Source organism: Parasteatoda tepidariorum, chromosome 5 (genome assembly GCF_043381705.1).
Source record: "Parasteatoda tepidariorum isolate YZ-2023 chromosome 5, CAS_Ptep_4.0, whole genome shotgun sequence".
Classification (NCBI taxonomy): Eukaryota; Metazoa; Arthropoda; class Arachnida; order Araneae; family Theridiidae; genus Parasteatoda; species Parasteatoda tepidariorum.
In genome coordinates, this window is record NC_092208.1 from 38659499 (window position 1) to 38674664 (window position 15166).

General features: G+C 28.2%; 1 protein-coding gene across 2 annotated transcripts in view; it reads right to left on the reverse strand.

Annotated features, from left to right (window-relative positions):
• LOC107440467 (lateral signaling target protein 2 homolog) overlaps positions 1–15166 on the reverse strand; it is a 65961-nt gene that overhangs the window by 34717 nt on the left and 16078 nt on the right. Inside the window, exon 1 of one of the 2 annotated variants that reach the window (XM_043049038.2) lies at positions 431–608. The exons of the other annotated variant lie outside the window; for it this stretch is intronic. Within the exon in view, the coding sequence (XP_042904972.2) occupies positions 431–526 (96 nt within the window). The 5' untranslated portion in view covers positions 527–608. Of the gene's footprint in view, positions 1–430; positions 609–15166 lie in introns of those variants that run through there. 2 annotated transcript variants of the gene reach the window in all.

A 15166-nucleotide genomic window follows, 5' to 3' on the forward strand; every position in this document is an offset into this window, starting at 1 on the left:
ATTAACTATAGAAACTACAATTATAGTAATTCATAGCAAGACATATGGGGAACTTCACATTGTTATTTTTCATTGTTTAACAGTTCACTATTTTTGACAAAAATGAACAAACAGGGTGCTTAAAATCCTTTCGAAGGGAATGAAATTTCGACCTGCAGTCAAATACTTTTTTCTTGCAACAAAAATAAAATCAATTTAAAAAAAATCCAATTAATGCACGTAATAACAGGGCTTTATAGAAGCTCTAATCAAATTAATTAAAAGAACTATTTATTAAAAAATCGGGGCTCGTCACAAACAAGTATAACTGTACGTAAGTTCCAACTCAAGTCCGTTTAAGACAGTAACAAAATTCAACAGTCACAAAACAAAAAATAGACTTCGGCAAAATTATGAAATGTCACGCTAAAAAAAGAAATTACCAGCTTACCTTCACAGTTGTATAACTGTTAACATTGAAGAAAGGAAGATATCCGAAAATATAGTAATACATAGTGAAAAAAAACTTTAAAAAAATTTTAAACATTTATTTTCAAAAGTTTTTTTTTAAAAAATGTGTTCGAGCAGAGGAGTTTCAGCTGGATCATTTTAATGTAAAATCAGTTGAATCAATAAAGATTCGTAAAGAAAGTCGAGAAATATCTCAATTGTGTACACGAGAAAAAAAATAGCTAGGAGATAGGATATGTCAATAGATGTGAGTTAGAATCTACTTGGATCAGCAAATAGATTAATGTTCTCAGACAAGAGGATCAATGATAACAAGATGGAAAAATAGGAAAAAGAAAGAAAAAAAGACATACGCCCAGCCAGGATAATTTTTTTCATTAGTTTTTCTTCAGACAGGTGGCGGACCTTTTTAATTCATTTTAATTTATTTTTCATTTGCACACAGTCAACCTCTTAAAATAATATTTTAAATTTTTTAAGCTGCAACACACGGTTGATCGTTCGCAACACCGGAGGCAAACAGAAGATAACCACTTCCTCCTCCTGATATGTCCAATATATTGGACAACACTTGGTACAATTTTATATTATAGGCTTTTTTTAATATGATTTTACAATGCTATTGTCTAAGTAAAAATAAAACAGGATTAATCCTCGTTGGTCGGAGTTTATTAAAAAGCTTTAAGAAAGGTAAGAACTTCCCTGTAAGCAACTTTTAAAAAATAAGATATTTGTGTGCCATAAATCTGTAAATCTAGTGGATTTTGTATTATGACCAAAATGTGAATAAATAAGCGATAAATATCTTCTACAATATGCTGAAAATGTAAAAAGTTGAAAATTATCACTTTTTATGTAATAATTACAACTGTAATAAATAATTCTGCCGAAATAGGCAGCACTCTTGTCTCTTTTCCCACAACACAAATAGCGCCCTCTGTCGACAGAAGAATGGACAAAAAACTGATTCGTTGTTCTGTTTCTCTGTATTTTGTAATTGTTATGTGGATAGATTTTAAGAAATCATTAAAATTCTTTAAACTGCTTTTTTCAACCATTTATTTAATCAATCAATCATAAAACTAACCAAAAACGTTACCCATGTTCAATAATTGATCTTTTTACATATTTTATCGCATTTACGAGTTTTTTTTTCCCTCGGTTATAAGCATCAAAGTAAAATCGCAGTTTATTCCATCATGTAAATCTCGAGTCACAAAAGGTTATTTAAGGCTTCGGATTCTAGATTTAAAATAAAAAATGCGTGGAGGATTACTATGCGTGAAAAAATACTTATCCGATCAATATATCAAAGACTGAAAAAAAAACGCAAAGATTACTACAACGTAGAAAGTTAATTAATAGATCTCTTTGTCATGAGCTACTGAACAACATAAAAATAAAATAGGTCACATCAAACAATTACAATGCTCGTGTCATAACCTACTATTCACGGTGAGTGACATTTACTCTATTTGTAGCAATTTTTACATACCATCCTCTTTAAAAGTGATTTTGTCACGCTAAAAATATTCTATTTACATTTTTCTACCACTGTTAAAAGAAGTTAACATTTTATAAACATGGGAGATAGATATTGTATGCATAGAAAATAAAATTTACTTAAGAGCTGATCTTCGAATACTTTGCAGACAACGGACGAACCCATTTCACGGTGCAATATTCAGTGCGCAACTACTTATCAAAAGTAATTAGTTCCATTCAAACATTTAGATAATAAATAATTAAGGCTAAAAAAAATTTGTTTTACAGTTAAACAATACCGTTATAACTTTTACTATTCTTAGACTGAGTACAACCAAAGAAATCTGGATTTTTTGTGAGAAAACTGGATAATATCACGTGAATTTCCAGACAATAAGAATGAGCCGATAATGGAGAACTAATTTATGCCCTTTACGCTTTAATTTTATACAGAGACACAGTGTAAATATTTGATAAGCATTGATAAAATGTTTTTTTTTTAAAAATTAATCTTACATTTGGACTATATAATGTTTTTGAAATAACTTACTAACATTAATTTCAAACACTATTTTCAAATTGGCATGCTATTGAAGACATTATTATTTTCATTTATTTATTTATTATCATATTTTTTTACATATATTTTCATTTTCACTCGGCAAAGCCGTAATATGTATCATCTTGTCACACAAACGCACAATATAAAAATATATTTCAAAAACACTATCAAATTCACACAGCCTATCTTGATTTAATAATATTTATGGATATATAACAAAATGAAGACTGAACTTTAGAATGATGAACATCATCATAACATTGACACAAAATGAACATAAATAAACAAAAATATGGCAGCGATATTTTCAATTATCAATGTATTTTAAACTGTTTAATCTTCAAATCCACAGCATAAACTAACCCTTTATTTTAAATTTTTTATTTATTTATTAGTTATTAGAGGGCTCTACTGTCAAAAGGTCAAAACTTTTGGAAAGAAAAAAAAGAGTTACAGAAGAACGTTCTTCAGTATGAACTTGATCATAATGAAATCAAAACTTAAATATTTTCCATCTAATGCAAGGTTTCCAAGATACATGCAAGGTTTCCAACACACATGCAAAGCTACCGCGGCACGATTCCAAGATTTTCATTTACTTTTAATCAAAGCATAAATAATAAAATATTTGATTCGCTACTATTGCAACAAATCTAAAATTCGCAAAAATTGTTTCTTCCATTTTGACGTCTACAAAAACCTAGATCTGAGGACATTTTAAATTTAAGTTAAAAAAAAAATATACATATTCTGCATTGTCCACAAGAGATATGAAATATCCTATTCCCTTCATGCCCAAGGTTAGCAGACAGAAGTTATTCAATTTATCTTCATTAAAATTGCACTTTCGCTCACATTGTATTTGAAAGATAAATGTAGAAAACACAATCCAAAAATAGTTTTTGAAATAAACTTTAACACAATTTTTTTATCTGATATATTTTTTATTATTATGCATTTAGTTAATTGATAATATTTTTTATTACATTTAATTCTTGATCAATTATACTTAAAGAAGCACGTTATAGATCGAAACTATAAAAGAGTTGAAAAATAGAGATATCGGAAATCAGATTTTGCAATCACAGAAAAAATGTAAAAATACTTCAGAATACTGAAGTCAGTTGTTATAACCTCTTTAGGCCCACGCAGCAATAACAATAGACGATATAACGGAATATAAATGTTTTCAACACAAAAAAAAAAGCAAGATGGCAAAATGGTAAGACGAGATTATAAAACATTCATTTATACGAATTTAATAATTTTATATTAAATTAAGATAACGAAAATTATGTTTCGCCTCATGTAATTAAAATATGATAAAGAAAACAGGTCATGAGATAAGTTTCCCTAGCTACAAAAATTAAGACAAAAAGTAAATTAGCATACTCTTCATTTTAACTAAATCACAGCTATCCAGATAAACAAAAACTGGATCGTATAAGGCAACGACTAGAATAAGAAATTAGGAAAACCAATTAAAATGTTCTTCCTGTTGACGCGCCACAATTCCTATGGCAATCTCCTTGTTGTTAACCTTGAAGTTACCAAAAAAGTTATATGATAATTTTCTTTACACTGTTGAAGTCACATAAATTATTATCACAGTATAAAAATATAAAATGAAATAAAAACCGAAGGAACGTCTTAATACATTTTATAGTTTGACCTCCTTTAACCATACAAAAGCTTTTATTGGTATTGCCATAAAATAGCTATTTACATTTAAATTAACAAATGAACTAAATTATGTTAAAGCGAAATCTCTGATAAATAATAAAGCATTTTTTATGATTCTTTTATAATTTTAACATGGTTTATCAATGCTCTTTCGCCAAGAATATTAAAAAAGGCACAATTTAAGCGTCTTATACTTAAACAAAACTACAATTTTAAACTATGCAATCTTACCGTAAAGATTTATTAGAATCTTTACGGCAGGATCTTAGGATTAGAACGGACAAGAAACCAAAACATTTTATAAGTTAACTTTTTTTAAAAACCGCAAATTTGGCAACATTTTCCTACCTAGATGAATATTATCAAAACAAATGCCTTCTCATTTTTTTGCAAATTTTTATGAGCCCAGATAATGCAGCATTGGAGTAAGTTTCTAAAAGTTAAAAAATTAAACCACAAACGCTTTTCATTTTCTCAAACCTGTGAATTTCCTCCGTATTGACGCTATGCGCCATTTTAAGAAAATATATAGAGAGTGCTGAATATTATCTTAAATTAACCTAACAGTCATGAATAACTGTTGCTAACTCACGGTAGTTATTGAAATAGCATATTATTCGCAAAAAAAGCATCATTTCATGCGACTACTAGCCTTCGAAAAACGGACTCATGGTTTTAAATTTTTTCTTACCCTTTCATTATACTTTCACGATGGTATTCTGAACTATTCCTTTTGTAAAATTAACAAATATTTCTTATCATTAGTGTTGCAGACGATTTATACTCGCAGTAAACCTAATCTTTAAGCACTGTTTATACTGCGATACGTAATATTCGGATTAATATTGTCTATAATCTTGTAAGTAACAAACTCAGATTTTATTGATAATAGTAATTATGTATGAGTACATTGCGAGGAAAACCACTAAAAACCTGCCACGGTTAGCCTAATGTTAAGGAGATTTCAATTCATGAACAGTCTACCACAGAGGATATTTCATGTCAGCACTATGGTTGGTGCGAGTAAAGAGCAGAATTCGTATAAACTAGCTGAATAGAAAAAATTTTATAAGACGGACCACTCTTTCTTAAAAAGAGATGATTTTATTTAATCTTTTTTAATTATCGCTAAAGCGATTTCAGAGAATTATTTTTAATTAGACGGAGCTACATGAGAGCCGTCTGTCATTGTGGAAGTTACAAAATCTTCTGCCGGTTGGGGCGCTGACGCGCATGCGCGCCAACACTAGCCACGGCTGAGATCCAAACCTGGGTCACATAACTGGAAGGCGAACGTTCTATCCACTCTAACAATCGATATATTATTTTAATGTTCCATTCTAACTATCGATATATAATTTTTATATTATATTAACGATAAACAGGCGACCCAATTATTTTTCTATTATTCTTGGCATTGAACAGCCGACCCAATTATAAGTTCACGACTGTCAATGTTCAAATCCGTAACCTTTTAATTCTGAACTCAACCCAGAAGACAAAGGAACTCCAAGAGCAAACATTAGAAAAATCTAGCCTTCTGCGTGGAGGACTTTTTAATGGAACTAACCCGCATTTTCTTTACATGGGAGAGGAAAACCGTGAAAATCTTGCACAGTTTCGCCGACATTTTGTGATAGGTCCTGCTTTTGTAAAATTGTGAAAAAATTACTCGTAATTTGTGAATGTAAAATAAACGTTAAGTCACATTCTTTCTACCAGGGTCCTGCTTTTATGAATTTTTGCAAATAGAGTCCTGTTATTGCAAAAACCTTTTTCAATGAGTTTTAAATTGTAAATAGATACATGATTACGCTCAACACTGTAAAAATATAATTTTTAAAAAATTAAATTTTCAAAAATAAACAGCAATTGCTACTTATAAATTAGAGATGCAACATTTGGTATTTATCCTACACTGCTGAACGCAGCATATTCATTTCGGACGAATAATGGAAGAAGCGTCTGCCGAAGACAAAAATTCATTTACATCCATCTTTCTTTTATTTTTTTCCCCCTGGGAAAAGTTTAAATATTTTGTGAAGGGTCCGTTTTTATGAAAAGATATTTGTGAATGATCCGTTAACGGACCCAAATTTCTTCTAAACAGACCCCTGGACTAACCTATGATCAGTCTACCATTGAAGATATTTTACGACAGCAGTGCAGTCACTGGGAGTCGGGAGCAGAAATATTATCAACCAGCTACCGCTAGAATTCGAACGTGTGTCCCCTAATAGGACAGAGCAAACACTATCCCCTGAACCACATGGCTCTATCAATAGATATTGAAAGTAAGTTTTTGCTTGTAAGGACCGATTGGAGACAACAGGGAGCCTTGACAATATAACACAACAAATATCAGCTATTCAGCTGCTTTATTGCACGCTAAAGCTTCCCGTACGGTACTTTTTAACCACAGTTAAATATTTTTCATTATATAATGCTCTACATCTTACTTTATAATTTCCCGTTCTTAAGTGCCCTGTTTCCGTGCAGCTAATCAAAATATAATGTAAGATTGAAAACCTTAACAGAGATAGATAACGACTTTTTAATACAGAAAAAAATATGTAGTATTTCTAAATTTTAAAAACCGTCAACATAGAAGCCGTGAACAGCCTCAGTGATGCATAAATAGCATCATAAAACTCTTTTAAGTTTTATATTTTCAAGCAACAAGTTGAAAAAGTAGTTTAAAGCAAGAAGATTAGTCTAGCGTAATAAAACTGGCCGTAAAATTAGGTCAACATCAAGTTTCTCTTTACGGATGCATGATGTTGTATAAGCATTAGGTAAAGAATCACGTTTCTTTTTCCTTCTTTTTTTTTCACGGCAAACAACAATGATGAATAAATAAATGTCGTGTTAGCTAAATAAGAATAATCAAAACTTTTATTTCTTACATTATTCCATGGAATCATTATTATCCTAAAGAGTTACTAAATTTAGATTGTCTGGGTAAATGGTTAAGAGAAACGTTACCTATGATTTCAGAAACTATTTGATACATCTTTTTATTTCCAGAATACCAGAGCGAGAACATAAATGCGGATTTCAAATAATATAATCAAAATTTGTTTTGGATTAACCCTTTGACGCAGATGGGACACAGATGTCCCTTTTACATATTTTTTTCATACAAGCAAAAATATTTTTCGATATTTTTTCTATTATAAAAAAAAAGCAGCCTAAGAGTTACTAAAAAAATCTGTTAGGTTATCGAAATTATATTTGTATTAATATATAAAATCTAAAAAGAGTTTTAAAAAATTCATTTTTATTCATATTCAAAAATTTATCAATGTAAAAAATTTCAATGATAAAAAAAATTATTTTTAAAAAAAATCAATGATGAATAACTGTTTCTCGGATCTAAACAACTGGAAATTGGAACAAAGTGAGCCTTGCTTGAAATATTTTACCTTTAACTCCGGTTATGAAATACTGTATGAAAAGTCGCCGTTGATTCATACAGTATTTCATAACCATAAATTATTAAAAATGCTATATGTAATATTTTTCCCTTGTTTCGACCTAAATTAATAAAAATTATGAAAAATAAGTTTAATGAATATTCCGCGTCAAAGAGTTAGAAACAGCAAATTAATAAAAATTATGAAAAATATGTTTAATGAATATTCAAAGAGTTAGAAACAGCAAATTAATAAAAATTATGAAAAATATGTTCAATGAATATTCCATATCAAATAGTTAGAAACAGCATTTACGAAATGTATCAGTTTCTACAGGGTAACTGCACATAAAGTAACATGCACCGGGGTAAAATGAATATCTAGTATCAAAATAGTCACAATTGAAGCTGAAATGTTTTTAATATTAACTTCCACTATCAAAATAAAATTTCATAAATATTCTGGTAGCTACAAACATAATGTAAAAAGAATTTTATACATATTTTACGACCACTTAAAAATTTTTTCCAGGTGCGTATGAACACCTGTTCTAGCATACACAACACAAGACAAATGCTGCTTTCATTTCAAAATAAATACAAAACGTATTTGCTTTGACTATATTTAGCCGACTCTGATATTAAATTACAGGAGTTATAGCGCAGAGCAACGATGGCTAACATTGAGCACTTTTAGTTAAAAAATCTCAAATATGTCACTCCAATAAATTAAAATTCGCAATAAAAAATTTTACATTGCTAAAAGTTACAAAATAATAAGATCAGAAATTTAAAACCATGTATTTATTTTTAACATATTACAAAATTCTTTCGATTAATAGATTAATTGAAATAAATATTAAATTATATTAAAATAATTATGGAAATTAGTTTTCAATAAGCAATTTATAGTTGCAGACATAAAATTATCATAGTCATTTAAAAAAAAAATTAACAATAATTTTACAAACACAAATAATTAAGAAGTAAAACTTATACGCACATTGTGATTTTCACTAATTTTTCGATACTCGGTGACTAAGTTAAAGTTAAGATGTTCACCATGATGAACACTACTTGTTTTTAACTAAATTCATTATGAAGCAGCAATAATAAAGTACATCCATTCCAAAACTGGAAAAAAAGACGAGTAGTAAGCTTTCTTTAAAAAAAAAAAAAAAAAAAAAAAAAAAAAAAAAAAGAAGGAGAGAAAGAAAGGGGGGGGGAGAAAGAAAAACGTTGTAAAAATCATTTTTACAGTTGGGGAAAGGTTTGCGTGCCACTTGCAGCACGCTTCCGTGCATTCCGCAGTACAAATATAAAAAAAATCAAAGTAAGCGACAAAAAATTCAAAATTGAGATTTTTATATATTTGGCATTTTTATATAAGCTACTTCATTTATAGCAACAAAAAAATGAACAATTTGGTTTTATCAGTTTTTTAAATTTCAATTTTAGCATTAATAACATTAGCAATTATAGAAAGAAAACAGCTGCCGAGTCACTTTTCTCGAAATTGGTCATGAAGCACTTATTTTGTTTTTTCAATTGCAAGACCGTCAATTCATGTCGTGGGGCAATATTAAGCTTATAAATAAGGACATTTTCCAGTTTTCACCACTTAGTTTACTTTCAAAAAAGCAATTTAGTTTAGAAACACAAAATTATTAATAAGTTGTGATGGCCATTGTACATCATTAATAAAATGGGATAGTTATAACTGAGTGGCCGACTGTAAATTCAAAATGCATGACAGCCAGAACGGGCTACACTGCGATCAACTCTAATGATGTTACGCAGTAAAAGTAAAGAAATATAGCAGTGTTATAAACCAAATCTTATGAAAAACGGAAAGAAAAAAGAAACAACAAAAAAAAATCCAGAAAGATGCGTCAGAGTTGCGGAATCCAAAGCAGACCCTTAAAAAGTTGAGTTTATCTCAAATGTACTACGTTATATTTTGCTAGTTTCGTTAAAACCAATATTTTCAGAAAAAGCCCAAAATAGAATAATTTTTATATCTAATATCTATCTTACTGAGAAAAAAAAACTAACCAAAAAAGAATAACAAAATTTAGTTTTTTAATTGATTAATTGATGATTTTCATAATTTTTAACTGATGTTTTTCATAAGAAACATGATTAACTTTATTTTTCCTATGATGCTTCATATCCTCATCCAACATAAAATTATTAACCCAAACGCTAAATAATCTTGTGAAATGCTTTTTAGGCAATCCAGTCATCAGTTACTGTCTGTGATTACTGAAAACAAAAGTTGCGTAGTTTTCTCCAATTGAAATTTTAAATCAATTAACCAATAATACATAATAATACATAATCTAAAAAAATAATGAGAAAAATAAGAGGAACAGGACTGTCAGTGATTACTGAATATGAAAATCGTGTAATTTTCTCCAATAGTAATTCTAATTCAATTTATCAATAATAAAAAATAATCCGTATTCTAAAAGTGTAATAAAAATAAACTGAACAGAAACAAGACTGGTTTAAATTATTTTTATAACAAAAATTTATAATAATATAGTATTAAGATAAAATCGAACCTAAAATCAACAATTTCTTGTTTGTAATATTTCCAATTTTTTGTAATATCACTACAGTTAATGCAACAAATAATTACAAAGATGTAGTATGCAATGAAAATCCAAAAATTAAAATCTATTAGAAAACTTATCAAGCCAATTTATTTTAATAAAAAAAAATTTAAATTTCACAATTAAATATACTAATTGGATGGAAAATGGTATAGTGAAAAATGTTCATTGTAGCCTCATCTTGTCATCATTAACAATGGTTATTTTTACTCAGTTTGTTACCTAATAAAAATCTATTTTAACTTCGTGATCAAATTTCCGAACGGGGAACGATTTAAACGTTCTCAGAAGACAATAATAGTTCGACAAATTGCAATAAGTTTCATTTTAATTGAGGCATAAAAGAAAGCATTTCCCAACAACAATGATAATGACATCAACACTCAGCACAACGACTAAGTTCATTAACTACGTAGTAGTCCACTTTTAAAAACAAGATATCTGTAGATATGCATCAGAGACCTAATTATGATAATTAGGATTTCACTTTGGCTGTTTTTAATTAAAATTAAAAAAAGCTTGCTTATTTTCAGAGATATAAAATAGATCTGCTGATAAAAAAACGCATTAAAAAAAATATAGATTTAAACAGTATAAATATTTATTTTTTGCCAAATATTCTCCCGAAAGTCATTATAACAAAAAAATCTATAAACAGTGAATGTTTCCAATCATAGTTTAGAATAAGAACTTTCTTACTAGCACCAAACTAAACAAAATAAAAATATGGTTTAGTATAAAAAACAAGTAAAAGCTATTAAGCATAAACCATTAAAATATTAAATATAGGGATTCGAAAATAGCCATTCGCAAATCTAAAACAATTTATCTGATATGTTCCCGAATTTTAACTATCTTTTTGGAATTATTAACCTATTTAGGAGAAAATCCTATCGATCTCAGTCTTGGATTTCAAGTTATTGAGTTCGGGCGGGTATAGTTAGCTCGAGTTCATCAATACCAAGTACTGACCAGTATTACTAAATTTACGACAGGTCTTACTCAATTTAGAAAAATTCTTGACAATAATAAATCCTGTCATTATTGGAAAAAAAATAATAGATGCTATTAAACTAGTCTTATGAAATATTAATGAACTATAAATCTAATTCAAAGACAATTACGAACCATTAAAATATATTCTACGGCGATATTCAGTATTGAAATCACCAGTTGTGGAAAATATTGGTAATTTTAAAGCTTAAGGTAAAAATGTCACAAAAATAATTCAAAATGTTTTTGGCTCTCTATTTTTATTCATTAGATTAAAAAAAATATGTAAAATATGTTTTTAATTTTTTTAAACAAGAGCAACTTTTTTTTTTTGACAGCGGTATACAATAACTAAAAATTGCCATATTGGGAGCAACGATAATTACATAAAGCTTTAATCTTAAACATGATTGGTGTTATAAGTTTCTTATATTAAAAAAACATGTATGACTCACACCGCTAAACTAATTTTTTTTACTCAAGTACAAATTGTATAAGTAATAATTTTAAAAAAAAGAGAGCATTGATTGTAAAAGGAATATACGTAGGTACAAGTCTAGACATTTAGAGGTTTATAAAAAAGAAACAGAAAATAAAAAATAGTACAAAAAAAATATTAATAAATAAACATTTATTAAATAAGTACACTATTCAGAAAACAAGTTCTATTTTTAAAGTTACTTATACAGTTATTGAATATTGTGATGATCTTAATCGAATTTTCCTATTCATTTTGTCCAGTTTTATTTTAACAACATTCTCAGAAATTACGTTTCACCGCAAGCGTTGAACTCTAGCTAACAAAATTTGCAAGACGATTTGGTTATAATTAAATTTAGGCTCGCTCAGAGACAATAATAAACAGAACAGTAGCAAGAATCTCTTTATTTAAAAAGAAGAAAAAGTTCTGTGTAGGAGGGTTGCCAACCGAACAGTTTTTCTTTTTTTAACCACTGAAAAAAGGTGGATTTTTATTAAAACAAAATATTTTTCAAAAATGAGATCAAATGAAAGAAACACAATTCTGTTTTAAAAAATTACAGAGGTGTGATTGGATATTAGGAACTAAATGGAACAGCAGATTTGCACTTTCGAAACTTGTTAGTTTAATGCAACAGCTGTAAACTTTAAAAGCGACAATAATTCTAAACTACTTGGAATTATAATAATTTCCCAACTTTTACAACCAAATATGTTGTCATTAATATTTGGAACGGATGTTACAGTTTTGAAGAAAATTCCTGTTAAAAACAATATTTAGCAAAACTTTAAAAAACGCTTATTCAGAAGCAATTTAAAGCACTAACTGGGATGCTTGAGAACATGACTAATATGTTTAAAGTGATTTTGAGTTGGTTTCTACGTAAATAGGGTGAATTGCATCACAATAACTACTAACATTTTTTTAACTAGTTATGTAATAAGCTTTCAAGAAATAAAAGTAAAAACTAACTGAATAAAAGTAAACAAAAAAAAAAGTTGAAAGGAAAAATACAATAATTAATCTGCACAGTAAACATTTTAACTAGTACAAATATCTTATTAAATATTTACCTTTAATGTTATAAATTGTAATAATAAAATAAAAAAACAAATAACCCTTTCAGTGGCCATTAAAAATAATTCTATTTAGCTACCAGTTTTTTTTAATATAATGTTTTACATCTTATTTGAAACTACATTTAAAAAAGAAACTATCAATAGGAAGAAATTGATGGTAAGATTTATAAAACAATTTTTCTTAAATAAATCTATGATAATGTGATAAAAAAAATAGAAATTAAAGATAAAATAAATGGATGAAATTTTTTTATTATTATATCTACTCCGTAAAACACTATGGAAACTTAAACCTTATATTTTTCGGTTATAAATGTTTTTATGTATATTTAAAACATTAGTACACTAAACATCTTAAAACTGGCTTATTTATTTTGTAGCTCATATTTATTTCATAAATCTATTATTACTTACAGTGTTTCTGAAAATAAAGTTTTATTCTGAAAAAGAAAAAGCCAAATTTCCGCAACTTAAAGACAAGAAAACATCTAAAATCCTAGTGGCATTATATAACTTGTAGTACGCAGTAATAATTGCTTGGTAGCATAAACGTTTATATTTTTGAATATTGCAGTATAAGACATATTATGCATCTGCATCATGTTAATTACCATAACAAATTGTAGCTCTGCTTTTTAATGAATATTAATCATTAAATTGAATTCAAATATACATATGCTAACCTTGAATAACAAGATAAAAAAAAAATGTTAACAAAAATCTGTCTTTACTAAAAGCCGGCTGGTCTTTTTAGACAAGGGGGCTTCACACTCAAAAACCACTAAATAAAATATCAAATTTTGTACATTTCTAAAATATTGTATAAGCAACATTTTGATGTCAAAATTTCAAAAGTGCTGTCATTAATTATAGTGTTATTTTAAGCCTAAAGTCGTTTTTATATTCTTCAGCGAAAACTATCAGCAGGGCGATTGTGGTTTTTTGCAGCCACGTATTCCGATATGTGATGAGCCAGACGTCTCACTTAGTTTAAATTTCGAATTAGTTTTGGAATAATAAAATATTTTATATAGACGATCTTTCAGATTTTTTAATGTAAACTAATCATTTTTATTGTAAAGTTTTTGCAACCATGCACTCTTACGACTGCAGAAAAAAAAATTTCCTTCTCTAAGTTTTCAATTTCTAATTATTTCAAATTTCGAGGATTTAAATTTTATTTAAAGTTTTCATACGCAACTCCGAAAGACTAGCGATAAATTCTTTTTTTCTCTGTATTTTGGAAGGAAACGTAATTTAGCGCGTCTTCGATATCCTCTTTTTCCTGTTTCTGATTCCATTTACATTTTTATTCATTAGCAAAGAATTATTTTAATTTATTTTAATAACATTAAATCTTAAATATATGTGTGTCACATAAAATTGTTAGAATTTCAAGTTGAATTTAATAATTTACTGCCGAATTAGAATTAAGTTTTTAAATTAAGAACTTTTAAAATGTCTTTACTTGAGTTTTCATTTTGACTTTTTAATAAGAATTTTTATTCTATATTGATGAAACATTTCTTCAACTTCTAATAAGTAAGATCAGGAAAAAATTTAAAAAATAAATAAGAAAAAGAAATAAAAGCACTTTTTCGATTTGAATTTATTTTTTTCAAAACATAAATTATTTTAACAAACATATTTTATTTATTTTCAATATGAGTGAGCAAAGCGATCTGAACTGAGTTACAAGTTCCGAGAGTTGGAAAGCCATGTCAAACAGTGGACTGTAACAAATTTTAACTAAAAGAACTTAAGTTTTTGAGTTTATTTGTTTAATAATTGAAGATATTTTATTTATTAATCTTTTTCCCACTTCATTTAATACAGCGAAAACTATTAGCAGTAGAATTAGACCTCGTTGCGTCCACTAACTCTCTTTGAAAAGAAACAATACATCGTAATTCGTTAAAATTTCTAATTAGTTTTGGTGTGATGAAATTGCAAAGTTTCTTTTTCTAATGTACGATTAATTCTTCTTCATACCAAAAATACCTATTCGATATCTCGATTTTTAGCCACTCAATGGGAAATTCGCCCTAGGTAGGCAAGTAGAAGGAACAAGCAGAGTAAAATCAGATCGTGAAATAATTTATTAATCAATTCTAATCAATGAGGATCGGCAAGCGATAGCGGGCAAGAAACAGAGCCTCCTAGTAACCAAAAAATAATAAACAATCTATATATATATTTCTCTTACACGGCGACAAAAAAAAGCCTCATTACAACTCCCCGAATGGCAACGCTAGAAAATCGACCAATGATTGCCGCTAAAAATGTCACATGTCAAATCTAGCTGAGGTGGCTCAACATATAGCGCTTTTAAAAACGGAAACTGAAATAACCAGAGAGAGCATAAGCTAGGCAGAAGTGAGTAGTCTTTGTCGATAGATC